The sequence below is a fragment of the Petromyzon marinus genome, chromosome 11 (genome assembly GCF_048934315.1).
Source record: "Petromyzon marinus isolate PM22_M1 ecotype Great Lakes invasive population chromosome 11, UKy_Petmar_22M1.pri1.0, whole genome shotgun sequence".
In the NCBI taxonomy this organism is placed as follows: domain Eukaryota; kingdom Metazoa; phylum Chordata; class Hyperoartia; order Petromyzontiformes; family Petromyzontidae; genus Petromyzon; species Petromyzon marinus.
In genome coordinates this window covers 13,079,091-13,097,955 of record NC_133677.1, presented here as the reverse complement: position 1 = coordinate 13,097,955, position 18,865 = coordinate 13,079,091, and the positions used below count along the sequence as shown (strand labels likewise).

The 18,865-nt window shown below is 49.8% G+C and overlaps 1 protein-coding gene across 1 annotated transcript in view; it reads right to left on the bottom strand.

Annotated features, from left to right (window-relative positions):
• Positions 1-299: 299 nt before the first annotated feature.
• The window catches only part of C11H2orf42 (chromosome 11 C2orf42 homolog), a 62,669-nt gene continuing 44,103 nt past the window's right edge, over positions 300-18,865 (bottom strand). Inside the window, exons 9-10 of the mRNA XM_032952572.2 lie at positions 11,202-11,370; positions 300-8,277 (exon numbers count right to left, since the gene is read on the bottom strand). Of these exons, the coding sequence (XP_032808463.2) occupies positions 8,093-8,277; positions 11,202-11,370 (354 nt within the window). The 3' untranslated portion in view covers positions 300-8,092. The remainder of the gene's footprint in view (positions 8,278-11,201; positions 11,371-18,865) is intronic.

Sequence of the window (18,865 nt, the reverse complement as noted above, 5' to 3'; positions counted from 1 at the left end):
CTCACCTCACTACATGTTGACCTTAAAGATCATATTCCTATGGCACTCTTTGCAACAGTGTAAGCTGTTGTTTGCCGGCATCAGGGACAATTTTAGAGAATTACAAACCAATACGTAAATTACGAGAATATTTTCTGAACCGCTCTGCCTGGTTCCGGCTTCCTCCGGTGACGAACGGGATGAAATGTTCTTGGCTTCGGGAGATACAGTGCAATTCTTTGGTAAAATTCAGCCATCGATGTTATTTGGTGGTGCAATGTAAATGCGAGCACTGGTAAAAAAAAAATGGTAAAAGTTAGTTATGCGGTAATTTATATTTTATTTTACGTATGTGAAGCACGTGCTGGAGTTATCATCACTCATGGAATATAATTTTTTTAAAACACTGAATACTAAATGACAAAGGACTCTTAGATTTCCTTGAAGGACACATCCGAGTCAACAGTGCAAAACACACGTCTCTACGAATGAACAGAGTTAACAAGCGGGGGCAGCTCTCTTCCACTGCAGGCAGCCGACACACAATGCTGCCGCTTCGTATTAAATATATTTACACAGGTCAGCCACATTACACTCTCAACACTGCGTATCCGGAGATACTTTGTTGCGTAGAACAGGCCATGTACGCAAGGCAGAGCTGTTCCGACCACCCCTAAGGCTTTGTTTGAATGGCCCTTTGCCTTATAAAAAAGATCTTCATACAGAGGGTAGCCCAAGCTGAAAACGCACGGCACGTTTACAAAATAGCATTCCGTTTGCTTTAGTTAACACACGTTTACACGCTATAGCACCATAATGCTGCAAAGAGTTAATTTGCAGAGGGGGAGGGGGGGTTGTGCCCTTGTATCACCATGGTATTGCTGCTGCACGTTGATGTTAGGTGTTTTTTTATATATACGCAGAAACCCAAGATGAAACAAAAGGGCCAGGATGAAAGATCAGACGAGAGAACATTTGACACAGCGGAGCCGATGTTGGCGTCGTCGGCCACATCAGCAACACCTGTCGACAACACTGGAACGCGACCTGTAACAAACTTTCGGGACAAGTGCTGTTAGCGAGCACCTGCGAAGGCCGGCACGACGCGCGAGGGGGTCGGTGGCCAACACCGCCCCCGGCCGCCTTTGTGGCCCCAGCGCACCAGGTACTCATTTGCGGCCGAGTCGACCTAGGGGAGGCCCAGGACCGGTTCGGATAATCGTTACTCTGTTGGCCGTGAGCGGGAATCGAAACCGTGTCGTTGGGTTCGTAGCGCACCGTTGCGCCGCCGCTCCCCACACGCTCACCCACACACGAACACCGGCAGTAGCGGCTCAAGGCCGGGAGCCATGGCGGGGACGTCTGTGAGTGCGAGGCCCAGACCGGCGGTGTGCCAGCCGGGACCGGCGGTGTGCCAGCCGGGACCGGCGGGGTATCGCCACTCGGGACGAGCGGCGCCAGAGGGCCGGCGCCGTGGGCCAACCCACCGAGTGCGTCTGACTCCAACTAGCATGCGCCTTCTGCCCGGATGGGCCCGAACAGAAGCTACCGCGTCTCTTCCCTCGGTGAGCGTTCTGACACTTCGCCCTGTACCGTGGCAGGTTTTCCGCAAGGAGCCAGAAAAAGGAGAGATGAGAGCTCTGTGAGGCCACGTGATGGGAGCTGCAGTGTCTTGTGACGAGGCCCTTGGGGTGGTTGCGTGTGTTCTAGGTTTGTGGGTGTTAGGCCATGGGTTGGACTGATTTCGTGCAGCAATGCCATCTCAGTTGAGCCCATGGCACCTGCTGGGTCTGTCCCGTGACCCTCCTGCCAGCGGGCGTTCGGCACTTCACGTGGCCTCAAAGTGTACCTAGCCTGGCACAAGCACCGTGGTGACATCACCTCCACTTCGTGACGAATGGCGGTTGTTGTTTGTTGTTGGGTGTCAGGCACCGGATGGAGTTCACGTATTATTCTTGAGGAGCGTATATAGACTGCTGCCGTTAAAAAAACATGATGGTGCTTGTAAACATTGTCAAACTGGTTTCACGTTCACACTTTGCTTACAAACCGGTTTGAGTCAGCCTGTTAACACTCGAACTGGGTGGCCGTACTGGCGTCTGCAGTCAGAAACATCGTGCTGCGGCGTGCACTCCGGTTCCGACACGGATGCAGGGACAAGGATGCAACAAGGCTGAGCAGAAAGGTCGCTGACATCACAGGTAGTAAGGTCATTGAGACCACGTGACACCTATCCAGACGAGCGATATTTTCAGAAATTCAAGAGATTTTGTCCACCTGACCACAAGTGACACATGAAACTTGTATATTAAATATCTGGTTACCTAAAACTAGAAAAAAGTAGTGTGCAGCATCGGGGTGAAATGTTGGTATGAAAATGAAGCCGAGTAACCTGCCTTGATTCCCCCAATGTTCAATGCAGAAATTCGGGGAGACCATTTTGAGAATTGATCACGTGTAAGGAGGACAAGAAGCCCATGGGAAGCGCTATCAATAACGACTGAAGCTTGTGATGGTGATATCAGTGAACAAATGGATATTTAACTCCAAAGTGAAACCCGAAAATGGTTTTATCTCTTGCTTATTTCCCCCCCCCCCCAGTTATATTCTAAACTTGCTTTCGGTATCACGGCACGACACAAATAAGTTCCTCTTCGGGAACTCTGGTAGCGAGTAGTGGGCCAAGCTGCGTCAGAGAACAACTCCCAAAAGGGGATATCACAAAACCACTTCTTAAGAAACTTAAATCGGTCTCTTTATACGTAACTTGGCGGAACACCTTTTATTATTTGTCATATATATAATTGGCAATATATTAAATTTGACCAGGAAACGGCCCCACTTAGCTATGTGGCTCTTTTTCAGAGGCCACCTAGCCATCCCAAATGACAGCTCAACAAAGTGAATTATCGCGTGGAAATGCACAGTAGCCAAATGGTCTAAACGCGTGACGTTGATTCTAAATGTGGAGGGGAACACCGGAGGACCTGGAGAAAAATACACGCGACCACGGGTAATGAGACACGCAAATTCCAACTATATAGGCGTCAGGTTCGGGATATCACTCTCGACCTCCTGCATACCAGGAGCGGGAGTTAACATCTCACGGCCACCGTTAGCGCCCCCAATTCGAACTCGGCCGCCTCCGTTCCCACAGCCAGACGCTGCGTGGTCTGCAAAGAGTATTTGTCGCATGTTATTCAAACCAATCATTTAAAAATCGCCAAATCATCAATCTCCTTATGCTACTCTAACGCTCCCAGAGCTTGCGATGATGTAGTTAATCTCTGTTGTGTTGTATCCCCTGCTGTCGTTAATCGATGATGTTACCGAGTGAAGTGTGTGTTCGACCTTTTGTTTGGCAGGAATAGAAGTAACTGAAAATATTCATCGGAGGAACGCAACTGGAAACGCATCAGGGTATATATTCACACATTTGGGGTAATTATTGTAGCCAGAAATGATGAGAGAAAAACAAGAGGTAAGGAGTGCTTTTGGAAACCCGAAGTCGGTAATTAATATAAACAAAGCACCAGGCCTCGAGAAGGTTCCAGTGGCTGCATATCCCCTGCTATAGCAAGGGTCACAAATACCGACAATGACAAAGAAAACCATCAGCACGTTCGCTCCGTACGGTGGCAAAGGAAGTTCAACATATAGTGCACAGTCTGCTCTCCTATAGCGCCATGTGTTTCCATAACGCGAATTGGATAGCAGGCGATTGAGTGAACGGAACTACGTCGTGCAAGTAGGAATAAGCGGTCGTACGGTTGCATCGGCGTAGCATCATCATCATCGCACAAGGCGGGATGCTGCTGGATGCTTCTAGATGCTACCCACGCACCTCAGTCTTTGTTCGACCTGCGTGTGCATCTCACGTGTTGTCGCGGACTGCGCTTTACCCTCTACTACATTATTTATTGTTCCGCGATTTTACAGGAGAACGGACTGTACGTACACAATAGATAACAGGTACAAAGAGAAGTGTGGAGAGTCGCATGCTTGGAATCGCACGGACAGAGAGGATCACAAGGATCAGAGGACACGCAGATATGGGAGACACATCGACGGTTGAGGAAAGTCAAGCCGGCCGACAGTCGTTATTAATGACACGGTGGCATCTGATGGAGGCAACGTTCCCAAGAGGACGACCGCCATGGAGAGAAAAGAAAATGTCACGAGCTGACATGGAGGAGCTCGTGACATCGTTACGTCGTGAGATGGTGAGGTACGGGGGGGACTTAGGGAAGCCTTCATCCAGCAGTGAACAGATCGTGACTGAAGATGATGATGACGTATCGTTATTCTTTTTTGTGAACAATTTGAAAATGTACTTATAAATCTAGATTGAAAGCTCATTTCTTTAGAACTGCTTGTTGTGTTTCGTTTGTTGAGCTTCCCCCCGCACCTTCGATTAGCACGGTTGGCTACGTATGGTGCGAAAGAAGTTCAACGTACTTACACATACAAAACGTGCACTATGCTCCAATGAGGACCCACTATGTGACGTAAAAATCTGAAAAGCAACTGGCACCTGGTGCTGGTTACAGACGTGTTGCAATAAAAGGATGTAAAGGGTGTTCCTATGTATTTTACCAGGACATTGTAAGACAAGTGTAATCATCGTTGCGAGCTGAAGAGTACTCTCAGGAAATATGCTTCAGTGGTCAAAAGTCAAGAATGTTCCGATGCTCAAACAATCATTGGACAGAAACAAAGCAACTTTCCCCATTCCAAGGTGCCTCGACCATTATTAACACTTTCCCATTTCCATGATGTACACGCACGTCAATCGGAAGGAAGAGTCCATGCCGGAGGGCACGTGGCACAGTCTGGCGCCAGCTATCGTAGAGTGCGGTCGTGTCGCTACAGTTCTCTGCGGTGAGTACAGTACAACATATTTAAAAACAACGGCGCTACGCCTCTCTAAATAAAATTAATTCTGAACCGCTTGCGCGCCCTCGGACTCTGCCAAGGGTGCGTCTTGTCTCCACTCCTGTTTGGGATTTTCATGGTATGGAGAGTATGACGTTGTCCTCTTTGCCTCGTCAGTCTGTGATCTCCGGCGTGCACTTGAACGGTTTGATGCCGAGCTTGAAGCGGCTGGGATGAGGATCAGCACCTCCAAATCTGAGGTCATGGTTCACTCCCGGGAGGCGGTGGAGTCTGCTCTCCAGGTGAGGGGGGGAACAGCTGCCCTGCGTGGAGGAGTTTAAGTACCTCGGGGTCTCTTTCGCGAGTGATGGTAAGTGGGAGCGGGAGATCGGCCGGCGGATCGGTGCGGCATCCGCAGTGTTGGGGACGCTGTACCGTTCCGTGGTAGTGAAGCGGGAGCTGAGTTCTCGAACAAAGCTCGCAGTTTACAGGTCAATCTACGTTCCCACCCTCACCTACGATCGTAATGATCTTTGGGTAATGGCCAAAAGGCTGATATCGGTATAAGGGGCCGAAATGAGGCTTTGCGGGTTGCCGGGCTCACTCTCCATGATCGGGTGAGAAGCTCGGTAATCCGGGAGAGCCTCAGAGTTGAGCCGCTGCTCGTCCGGATTGAGAGGAGCCAGTTGAGGTGGTTTGGGCACCTGGTAAGGATGCTCCCCGGGAGATTCACCCTGGAACTCTACCGGGCAACAGCACGTCCTACTGGGCGAAAACCCCGGGGCCAACCCAGGACACGCTGGCGGGGCCTACGTCGATAGGCTGGCCTAGGAATGCCTGGGAATTCCCCAGGAAGAGCTAGAGTCTGTCGCCAGGGAAAGAGAGGTCTGGACTGCCCTACTCAACATGCTGCCGCCGCAACCCTCACCAGGACAAGCGGATTGAGAAACGAACGAATATGTGCACGCTCCGAGATTCAGCGGTGAATGAGACCCACTTTGCAGCTTGCAGACATCCCAGAACGGGAAAGGGTTAGCATCAGTGTAGAACTGTGTACAATTTCTAAAATCTGTCCCACGTGTTGCGTTATGTAAATTCCCGGATAATATTTTATGTCAAGTTCTGTGGCCGCCACCTGGTGGACACAAGCATCCACAAAGCCCATCCACAAAGCCCTTCCACCGCGGTGAAATGGAAGGTGGCAGCCGTCACGCGGCCCCCCACTCTGTTATTGAGTGAGGGATCACGACGAATGCAATCATCGACGCGGCGACCGAACGTCGTCCATCGATCTCCCGGTCTCCACGGCAGGAGCAGCAACAACAACAACAGCAAGCCAGTGCTCCAGACACCATCGATGGCGGCCCTTGTGTTAACTCTGCAGCCGTAACACTGTGGGCCGGTATGGACCAGCTGAACAACTGCAATGCGGCGTACCGCTGGGGCCCTCGAGTCGACCGCGGCGAAGTTGGTCTCTTTGGTGAGCTGTTGCTGACGAACTTACTCCCGGGGGTGCGAACGGTCCGGACGGCCGTGGAAGACGTCGGCGGTGCCGAGCATTGGCGGCGGCGCGTCGTTTCGTTCCCACGGTACGCCGATGCGCCGAGGCTCCGCTCGTGGTTTCAGCGAGTTGGGGCGCCACACGTGCCCCCCTGAGACGCGTCCGAGGCGATGATTTTCGACGGAGGTGAACCCCGCCGCGTAGAAGGCAAACCGCGTGATTCACGGCGCTCCGGCACGCACCGATCGCCACGAGTTGCTCCCGCGGGATCTGCACGTGACCCAGGAGGACGTAACGATGCCTGCCAACGTTGACGCTAACCTTACATAGCGCGAAATGTACGTGTGTAAGTCGAACTTCTTTCGCGCGGTAAGAGGCCAACTGTGTTAATCGGAGGTGCAGGGGGAAGGGCGCAGCTGTGTGGAAGTTGTAATCTCGTTTCCAGGGGGGGGGTCACAGTGTGACCATGGCACCCGCTATGAACACCTCTACAGGCATCGACTCGGCGCTCTGTCTTTGGCCGCTATTTGTGATTTACATTTCATTGCCTTGAGGTCTCCTTTTGTGCTTTTGTTGCAATTTGTTCACTTCGACCCCGGAATGACCAATTCATTGTAGTTTTCCACAACGTGAAATTACCTTGCAAAGCTGATTGCCATGGCAGCCAATGATTGTGGTTGTTCTTACGAGACACAGATGCCCCGTATACCCTTAACAGACTGTTGGGGTAAGTGCTGTTAACGAGTATATATATGAAGAAAGCCACGGCAGACGAGGGGATGGGTGGCCCGGCTGCACCAGGTACTAATTTAAGGGCTGAGTCGACCTAGGGGAGGCCCAGGACCGGTCAAGATAATCGTCACCGGTGTTGGCCATGAGCGGGAATCGAACTGGGATGGCCGGGTTCGTAGCGCAGCGTAGCGCTAACCGTTGCACTTTTGCTCCCACAGAACACACAGGATGGAGGTGTTCTGTTGCCGAGCGACATGTTTGCGTTGGGCCACACACGTTGGTGCAGCACCTAAGATGATGTTACCGGCTACAAACGGCAAACGGCAGCGGAACACTAAAGTGGCCAAAGCTTGTGAGCCGTGGAATTTTAACTCGTTAACTCTCACTCACCTGCCACGCTAACCGTTGTCTGCCTCGGCATGGAACACCGACGTTTTGTGCAACTGTATTATGACTGTGGCTGCCAGTAACATATTTGTAATTAGTATGGAGCCGCCTCGTGCATTGGCCCTTAATTACGAGTAAGGTAACGGATCATGTGATATTGTGCCTTGCGATGTCTTTACAGGTGACAGCAGAGGATTTGACTACGTACGTGCTGTACGCTGAACGTCTTCCGCACCGTACGTAGCCGACCGTGCTAATCGGAGGTGCGGCTCCGGTACCCATCGCGGTGCAACGTCCGACGGCAGCGCCCGCGATGTCGAGGAGGCGCGGGACCATTGGGGCCCCAATTTGACCGGCGAGGAACGCCGTGACCTCAAAAGAAGATCTCGTGGCTGGAAGATGCAAGAGGTGGCAAGGACGTGAAGGCGGGGCTTGTGACACAGCAGAGTTCCGACGCGTCGCAGGGTTGTGCGCGACGGCGGCCCCGCGATGGCAGGACCCAGAACAGCGAGGCCTGCGTCACAGCGCAGCGCCGGCCACGCTAGCCGGCGGTGTCCCCCGGGGGCCTACGGGCGGCGGTCAGCGTCTCGCCCCCCCACCCCGCCGCCCCGCCGACGCTCACTGCAGCAGCACGTCGGCGACGGTGGGCTCGAGCGGGCGCTCCCGCTGCTCCGGCTGCCCGTTGCGCTGGTGGCCGTACTCGAAGTTCACTCGCAGTTCGCCGATCCTGCAGCGTGGCAGGATGTCGGGCACCCACTCCACAACGAACGGCGTCGGCTCCACCTGCTCCACAGATGCGGTGCCTGGAAAGAGGGCAGCGCCGTCGCCAGGAGTCAGGGTGCCCCCGCGCTTGTGGGGGGCGTGCCGCCACGGTGGCTCGGAGATGTTAACCACCTTGCCTGGTATGCGGGAGGTCGTGGGTTCGATCCCGACCCCGACGCCCGCTGTATAGTAGGAGTTTGCGTGTCTCTCATCATCATCATCGCGGTGGCTAGGAGATGTTAACTACCTCGCCTGGTATGCGGGAGGTCGTGGGATCGATCCCGACCCCCGCTGTATAGTAGGAGTTTGCGTGTCTCTCATCATCATCATCGCGGTGGCTAGGAGATGTTAACTACCTCGCCTGGTATGCGGGAGGTCGTGGGATCGATCCCGATCCCGACACTCGCTCTATAGTTGGAGTTTGCGTGTCTCTCCCCGTGGTCGTGTGGATTTTTCTCCGGGTCCGCCGTTTTTTCTCTCTCCATATTTAGAAACACCCGTTTAGGAGTATTTGGCTACTATACATTTCCACGTGATAAGCCAATTCGTTGAGATATCATTGGTGATAGCCAGGTCTCTTCTGAAAAAGAGCTACATAGCTCTATGAGCCTTGGCTGGTCAAATAACAAATAGTTATAGTTTAGTGTGTACGGGTTTTAACCGCTGTGTGTCGTTTGGCACGATGTCCCAGCGTTTCGCTCCGCATTTAGAATCAACGTCACGTGTTTAGAACGGGGTTGGCAACCAAAATAACACGAAGAGCCATTTTTTTCGAATTTGTCACGAAACTCAATAGTTAAAGAGCCGCAATGCATGTGAATAAGTACACTTTACGTCACGACGCGGTGCGTAAAGAGCCGCAGGTCGCCGACCCCTGGTTTAGAGTATCTGGCTGCTATGAATTTCCACACGATAAACCACGATGTTGAGCCATCATTTGTGTGCAGGTTGCTTCTGAAAAAGAGCAATTATATAGCTCAATGGGGCTTTACCTGGTAAAATAAAAAATGCGTTTATAGTTTTATTCGGGTAGGGGTCAACGTCTCGACAGAGAGAGCCACTGTTGACTTCTTAGCAATCTGCACCGTGGAGGGATGATGAGCTGAGTTGACCTCCAATCGGTATTTTAAACGGACAACCTTTCGACTGTGAGCGGAGCACTCCGCCTAGAGCTATCTTTGCACTCGACTAGTGTCGCCGGGCCAAACGCCGTCGTGAGTTACAAGAGGAGCATGATGAGCCAAAACAGATGTGCCCAAACGACTGTTGGGGTTTAGATGTATTTAAAAAAGGTGTTCGTTGGAGGCCCATCACGCGGTCCAACCTCCGCTGAAATCAATCGCCGTCTCGAGGAGGCGATGAAGGAAAAATGCTCCTCCTCTCCGTGCTTGTGCCAGATCAACCCTGATTATTAAAACACACAATACACCTAAGCCTTTCTAGGATTAAAAACATAAATGACCTATAATTACGTACAAAGCCCAATTCGTTACGCTTTGTGGTTTAAATGCTTCTTTTCCACGGGAATTATCGACGCGCTAACTCTAACCGTTGTCAGACGAGAACCGGGTGATCTTAAACTATTGCAACGTGTGAGTTTCAGTCAAGTAAGCAGCACGCTGCATGTTGGCTTCACCACTGGCGCCGACGTTACTATAAACACATCTTCAAGTGTACTGAAGGCACAGATATCCTCTGATTGGGAGTATTAAGCGATTTTTTTATGATACCAGTTAAGGCCCACTGAGTTGTGTAGCTATTTTTCATAAGCGACCTGGATATCACAAATGATAGCTCAACGATGTGGCTATTCATGTGGAAATTGATAGCAGCCAAATCCTCTAAACGCGTGGTGACGCTGATTCTAAATGTGGAGGGAAAAACCGGAGGACCCAGAGAAAAATCCACGCGAGCACGGGGAGAGAGACACGCAAATTCAAAATATACAGCATGCGTCAGAGTTGGGATCAAACCCATGACCTCCTGCATACCAGGCGAGGGCTTACGACTGCGTATACCCTGTGTAAACAACATCGCCGCTCTCACATCATTCATCCTTCGCCCAGTGCGATCAAGTTTAGCCACTCCGGGTGGTCATCTGTCCTGAAGGCGCACCGACTCTTTTTGCAGGTATGGGATCCCGGGCGTGCGTTCCACTCGCGAGCTTGTGCGCCGGTGGCGATGGTGTTTCGCAGAAACAGAAACTTTCGACGCTTCCGGCCAAATGCAACAACCGCGAATCAAGATCGCAAGCATTTGCAAGCATCGTCAGAGCAGCCAATCATGGGCCGGCTCTAGCCGACTTAATTCATAAAAATAGAATGACAAAGTTATCGAATTAATGAGAAAACATGAGGAGGCTTTACCTTTGGGAGTGTGCCGAATAAAGTTCTGTGTCAAGTCACTGGTGCCCTGCATAAGATCCTCGACTGACATCTGAGAAAGCAGCCTTAACCCTTTCCCATTCCGAGATGTCTGCAAGTTGGGTCCCGTTAACCGCGGAATCTGGGAACGTGCAAGCAGTTCAGAGTGAATTTTATTTAGAGGCATTTTTTTAAGCGATTGTCCTCACCGCAGAGAACCGTAGTGACACAACCACACTCTATGATAGCTGGCACCAAACAGAATCCGAATGGAATCAAAATATGTATTTATACTGGAATCCGATGAGCTATAAAGTTATTTTTCACAGATGTCCAGTAGATGTCCAAACTGTGCGGGAGCCTCGTTACCGACAAAGTTATTTTATTTTACATTTTCTTCCGGCTTCGTTTTGGTGATGTACGCGTACATCATGTACGCGTACGTGATGTACGCGTACATGATGTACGCGTACGTCATCGGAACGAGAAAGGGGACAAGTGTGGGTCGCCCCATCTGGATTCAAAACGCTAGATCGCGGGTGCCTCCGGCCGTCCATCCAAACAAAATTCAGCCGAACCGTGGAGCATCCGCGCGCACGCACCGACTTTGAGGAAGGTGTTGAGCTGCAGGGGCCGGATGGCCGCCCGCTGCTGCTTCTCGGCCCGGCCGGACGCGTCCCCGGCCTCGTCCGTCCGCGGCTGCGGGCTGCGGAACACGTCGTACGTGCCGTCCCGGTTCTCCACGAAGCTGCGCGTCGCCTCCAGCGGCACCTGCGGGCGGGACGCGAGCACGGTGCGGTGGATGGCCAGGAGGCAGTTACATCGGCAGAAACGTAAACCGTCGCCGTTACAGGCCTCCGCTGAGCACGTACGTATGAACTTCTTATGCACCGTACGTAGTCAACCGTGCCAATCGGAGGTGCGGGGAGAAGGACAACAAACTAAACACAAAAATCAGTTTTAAAAGAAATGAGTTTTCAATCTAGATGGTCTAAAAGTGCATAGCTCCAGTGGCTTCCGAATATCGGAATGAGGAGCGTTCCAGATGGCCGCATAAACGCATCTGAAAGCGCGCGATGTAGTGACCATTTCTGTTCGAGGGCGAGCAGCCAAAAGCCGCTGCTGCTGCGAGGATTACCACCGGAGTTCGCGTGATGATGCTTCATGCTCCTTGACGAGATCCGCGAGGCGTTGTGGTTCATTAGTGACAAGCGCGTCATGTGTAATGAGCGCTGCCTTAATAATAAAGTGAGTTAACAACAATGTCACAAACAACATCAAGTCACTGACAAATACACGAACGTGTTGATCGTCCGCAACAGTAAACACGACACAATTTAAAAGTCACGACGCCCAATTGCTGCCCGCGCACATGTCATCAACCGCATGCAACAACAAACAACAACAAAACATTTTGATTTAAAGCTTTCGTGACTGCAGGGATCCATCTTCTTGGTTCTTTCGGTAAAGTCACGTAGAAGGGAAATAATAAAATAATAAAATAATAAACATAAACCAATTAAATAAAATTCTCACGACGTTTCGGCCACAACACAAGCAGCCGTCTTCAGGTGAAGAAACAGAACTGTCGGAAAGACAGCGCTCCAATGAACACTGCTAAGCTTGGCAGCGTATTTTAAGCTGGGTGGGAGGAGCAGAGCGCCTTGACAAAGGAGTTTACATATCAACAGAATAATTTAGCATTGAAGTAGCTGTGTTAATGTGTTCGATTAGCAGGGTGTTAAAGTCAGAAATTAGCATGTAACTGGGAGATTAGCTTGATGTTAATGGGAGGAATTAGCATGTAACTGGTCACGGAAGTGGCTATGTTAAAGTCAGAGTTTATATATCAACAGAGGCATTTAGTATATTGACGATAAAGAACTGCAACTACCCAACTATCATACAATAAGCCGATGTGAAAGAACTAAATATAAACTACATCAATATAATCAATGTACTCAATATATTCTCCACTAAGCTGAGCTACGAACAATGTCATTATACATTACACTTCTATGTCACAAAAAATATATGCTTCCAACCAATCTTTTTTTCTTACATCTCACGACTATACCCCGTGTTATAAACTGCCATAGACAGACCCCAACATTGAATTATACCCTGCGTTACTATACACTACCCTATACTTTGTTGGTAATTTTTTTTCTCAAAACTAGCAATCTCTTAAACTAAGAACAATTAAATACTAAACTATTTTTTATTTTACCAGGTAAGGCCCACTGAACTATACAGCCCCTTTTCACAAGCAACCTGGCCACAAATGATAACTCAACGAAGTGGCTTATCACGTGGACATTTATAGCAGTAGCAAAATACTCTAGACGCGTGTTTCCAAATGTGGAGGGAAAAACCGGAGGACCCGGAGAAAAATCCAAACGACCACAGGGAGAGAGAGACACGCAAACTCCAAAATGCAGGCGTCAGGGTTGGGATCGAACCCACGATCCCCTGTACACCAGGCGAGGTAGTAAACATCTCCTAGCCACCGTGGCGCCCCAAAAATAAATAATGTTGTGCCCCTAATATTGTATTAACACGATCACACGCATTAACATGTTCACTCGAATCAGAATGGATTTTTTTTCTTGTTTTACCTGACACTGCCGCAGTGTGAACGGCCAAATGTGCGTCGTTTCGTTTTAAAGCTGAGACTAAAGGGACACGGGTAGGTTTTGTATCCTGCATCCCTGCATATGAATGTGGCTGTTGGACGGCACCTACTGATGGCACTACCCATACATCACCACGTCAATGTAAAAGTAGTAATTACGCCAAACACGCACGTGCGACCTGCCACTTTTACGCACAAAGACAAAGATTCCCCGTGTAGCCTTAACAGACTGTAGGGGCAAGTGCTGTTAGCGAGCACCTATGAAGGCCGGCACGGCACACGAGGGGGTGCGTGGCCAGCACCACGCCTGACCGCCTTTGTCTCCCCCGTGGTGATGTTTACACAGTGCACCAGGGTACCTATGTGAGGCTGAGTCGACCTAGGGGCGCCCAGGACTAGTTCAGATAATCGTCACTGGTGTTCGCTGTGAGCAGAACTCCAACTCTGGCTTCCAGGTTCGTAGCACAGCAGCTAACGAACCATTACACCACCACCACTTGCCACCAAGTGGCGGTGACGTCACCACAGCGCTTGTGCCAGGCTATGTGCACACGTGGATTAACTTTAACACAGACAAGGTAGGCATTATTTGAAACAAACGATAACGAAATGGAGAGAGTAATCAGGAGAGACAAAGAGAACCAGAGGAAGTGGGAAGCAAGCACAGAGACATATGGAAAGAGAGAGAGCGAGAGAGATGATAGAGAGATGATAGAGAGATGATAGAGACACAGAGAGATGATAGAGACACAGAGAGATGATAGAGACACAGAGAGATGACAGAGACACAGAGAGATGATAGAGACACAGGGAGATGATAGAGACACAGAGAGATGATAGAGATACAGAGAGATGATAGAGACACAGAGAGATGATAGAGACACAGACAGATGATAGAGACACAGAGAGATGACAGAGACACAGAGAGATGATAGAGACACAGAGAGATGACAGAGACACAGAGAGACACAGAGACACAGAGAGACACAGAGACACAGAGAGACACAGAGACACAGAGAGATGATAGAGACACAGAGAGAGATGATAGAGACACAGGGAGATGATAGAGACACAGGGAGATGACAGAGACACAGAGAGATGATAGAGACACACAGAGATGATAGAGACACAGAGAGATGATAGAGACACAGAGAGATGACAGAGACACAGAGAGATGATAGAGACAAAGAGAGTTGATAGAGACAGAGAGATGCCAGAGACACAGAGAGATGACAGAGACACAGAGAGATGATAGAGACAGAGAGATGACAGAGACACAGAGAGATGATAGAGACACAGAGAGATGATAGAGACACAGAGAGATGACAGAGACACAGAGAGATGATAGAGACACAGAGAGATGATAGAGACACAGAGAGATGATAGAGACACAGAGAGATGATAGAGATACAGAGAGATGACAGAGACACAGAGAGATGATAGAGACACAGAGAGATGATAGAGACACAGAGAGATGATAGAGACACAGAGAGATGTTAGAGACACAGAGAGATGATAGAGACACAGAGAGATGACAGAGACACAGAGAGATGACAGAGACACAGAGAGATGATAGAGACACAGAGAGATGATAGAGACACAGAGAGATGACAGAGACACAGAGAGATGATAGAGACACAGAGAGATGACAGAGACACAGAGAGAGATGATAGAGACACAGAGAGAGATGATAGAGACACAGAGAGATGATAGAGACACACAGAGATGATAGAGACACAGAGAGATGATAGAGACACGGAGAGATGATAGAGACACAGAGAGATGACAGAGACACAGAGAGAGATGATAGAGACACAGAGAGAGATGATAGAGACACAGAGAGATGATAGAGACACAGAGAGATGACAGAGACACAGCGAGATGACAGAGACACAGAGAGATGATGGAGACACAGAGAGATGAAAGAAACACAGAGAGATGATAGAGACACAGAGAGATGACAGAGACACAGAGAGATGACAGAGACACAGAGAGATGATAGAGACACAGCGAGATGACAGAGACACAGATGATAGAGACACAGGGAGATGATAGAGACACAGGGAGATGACAGAGACACAGAGAGATGATAGAGACACACAGAGATGATAGAGACACAGAGAGATGATAGAGACACAGAGAGATGACAGAGACACAGAGAGATGATAGAGACACAGAGAGTTGATAGAGACAGAGAGATGCCAGAGACACAGAGAGATGACAGAGACACAGAGAGATAACAGAGACACAGAGAGATGATAGAGACAGAGAGATGACAGAGACACAGAGAGATGATAGAGACACAGAGAGATGATAGAGACACAGAGAGATGACAGAGACACAGAGAGAGATGACAGAGACACAGAGAGATGACAGAGACACAGAGAGATGATAGAGACACAGAGAGATGATAGAGACACAGAGAGATGACAGAGACACAGCGAGATGACAGAGACACAGAGAGATGATGGAGACACAGAGAGATGAAAGAAACACAGAGAGATGATAGAGACACAGAGAGATGACAGAGACACAGAGAGATGACAGAGACACAGAGAGATGATAGAGACACAGCGAGATGACAGAGACACAGAGAGATGATAGAGACACAGGGAGATGATAGAGACACAGGGAGATGACAGAGACACAGAGAGATGATAGAGACACACAGAGATGATAGAGACACAGAGAGATGATAGAGACACAGAGAGATGACAGAGACACAGAGAGATGATAGAGACACAGAGAGTTGATAGAGACAGAGAGATGCCAGAGACACAGAGAGATGACAGAGACACAGAGAGATAACAGAGACACAGAGAGATGATAGAGACAGAGAGATGACAGAGACACAGAGAGATGATAGAGACACAGAGAGATGATAGAGACACAGAGAGATGACAGAGACACAGAGAGAGATGACAGAGACACAGAGAGATGACAGAGACACAGAGAGATGATAGAGACACAGAGAGATGACAGAGACACAGAGAGATGATAGAGACACAGAGAGATGATAGAGACACAGAGAGATGATAGAGACACAGAGAGATGACAGAGACACAGAGAGATGACAGAGACCGAGAGAGATGACAGAGACACAGAGAGATGACAGAGACACAGAGAGATGATAGAGACACAGAGAGATGATAGACACACAGAGAGATGATAGAGACACAGAGAGTTGATAGAGACACAGAGAGATGATAGAGACACAGAGAGATGATAGAGACACAGAGAGATGACAGAGACACAGAGAGATGACAGAGACACAGAGAGATGATAGAGACACAGAGAGATGACAGAGACACAGAGAGATGATAGAGACACAGAGAGATGATAGAGACACAGAGAGATGACAGAGACACAGAGAGAGATGACAGAGACACAGAGAGATGATAGAGACACAGAGAGATGATAGAGACACAGAGAGATGATAGAGACACAGAGAGATGACAGAGACACAGAGAGATGATAGAGACACAGAGAGATGATAGAGACACAGAGAGATGATAGAGACACAGAGAGATGACAGAGACACAGAGAGATGATAGATGACACAATAGAGACACAGACACATGAAGAGAGACACATGAAGAGAGACACATGAAGAGAGACACATGAAGAGAGACACATGAAGAGAGACATGAAGAGAGACACATGAAGAGAGACACATGAAGAGAGACACGGGAAAAGAGACACGGGAAGAGAGACACGGGAAGAGAGACACGTCAAGAGAGACACGGGAAGAGAGACACGGGAAGCGAGACACATGAAGAGAGACACATGAAGAGAGACACGGGAAGAGAGACACATGAAGAGAGACACGGGAAGAGAGACACGGGAAGAGAGACACATGAAGAGAGACACATGAAGAGAGACACATGAAGAGAGACACGGGAAGAGAGACACATGAAGAGAGACACATGAAGAGAGACACGGGAAGAGAGACACGGGAAGAGAGACACGGGAAGAGAAACACATGAAGAGAGACACGGGAAGAGAGACACATGAAGAGAGACACGGGAAGAGAGACAGGGGAAGAGAGACACGGGAAGAGAGACACATGAAGAGAGACACGGGAAGAGAGACACGGGAAGAGAGACACATGAAGAGAGACACATGAAGAGAGACACATGAAGAGAGACACGGGAAGAGAGACACGGGAAGAGAGACACGGGAAGAGAGACACGTGAAGAGAGACACGGGAAGAGAGACAGGGGAAGAGAGACACGGGAAGAGAGACACATGAAGAGAGACACGGGAAGAGAGACACGGGAAGAGAGACACATGAAGAGAGACACATGAAGAGAGACACATGAAGAGAGACACGGGAAGAGAGACACGGGAAGAGAGACACGGGAAGAGAGACACATGAAGAGAGACACGGGAAGAGAGACACATGAAGAGAGACACGGGAAGAGAGACACATGAAGAGAGACACGGGAAGAGAGACACGGGAAGAGAGACACGGGAAGAGAGACACGGGAAGAGAGACACGGGAAGAGAGACACGGGAAGAGAGACACATGAAGAGAGACACGGGAAGCGAGACACGGGAAGAGAGACACGAGAAGAGAGACACATGAAGAGAGACACGGGAAGCGAGACACGGGAAGAGAGACACGGGAAGAAAGACACGGGAAGAGAGACACATGAAGAGAGACACATGAAGAGAGACACATGAAGAGAGACACGGGAAGAGAGACACATGAAGAGAGACACGGGAAGAGAGACACGGGAAGAGAGACACATGAAGAGAGACACGGGAAGAGAGACACGGGAAGAGAGACACATGAAGAGAGACACATGAAGAGAGACACGGTAAGAGAGACACGGGAAGAGAGACACGGGAAGAGAGACACGGGAAGAGAGACACATGAAGAGAGACACGGGAAGAGAGACACGAGAAGAGAGACACGGGAAGAGAGACACATGAAGAGAGACACATGAAGAGAGACACGGGAAGAGAGACACGTGAAGAGAGAAACGGGAAGAGAGACACATGAAGAGAGACACATGAAGAGAGACACGGGAAGAGAGACACGGGAAGAGAGACACGGGAAGACAGACACGGGAAGAGAGACACGGGAAGAGAGACACGGGAAGAGAGACACGGGAAGAGAGACACGGGAAGAGAGACACGGGAAGAGAGACACGAGAAGAGAGACACATGAAGAGAGACACATGAAGAGAGACACGGGAAGAGAGACACGGGAAGAGAGACACATGAAGAGAGACACGGGAAGAGAGACACGGGAAGAGAGACACATGAAGAGAGACACATGAAGAGAGACACGGGAAGAGAGACACATGAAGAGAGACACGGGAAGAGAGACACGGGAAGAGAGACACGGGAAGAGAGACACATGAAGAGAGACACGGGAAGAGAGACACGGGAAGAGAGACACGTGAAGAGAGACACGGGAAGAGAGACACGGGAAGAGAGACACGGGAAAAGAGACACGGGAAGAGAGACACGGGAAGAGAGACACGGGAAGAGAGACACATGAAGAGAGACACGGGAAGGGAGACACATGAAGAGAGACACATGAAGAGAGACACATGAAGAGAGACACGGGAAGAGAGACACGGGAAGAGAGACACATGAAGAGAGACACGGGAAGAGAGA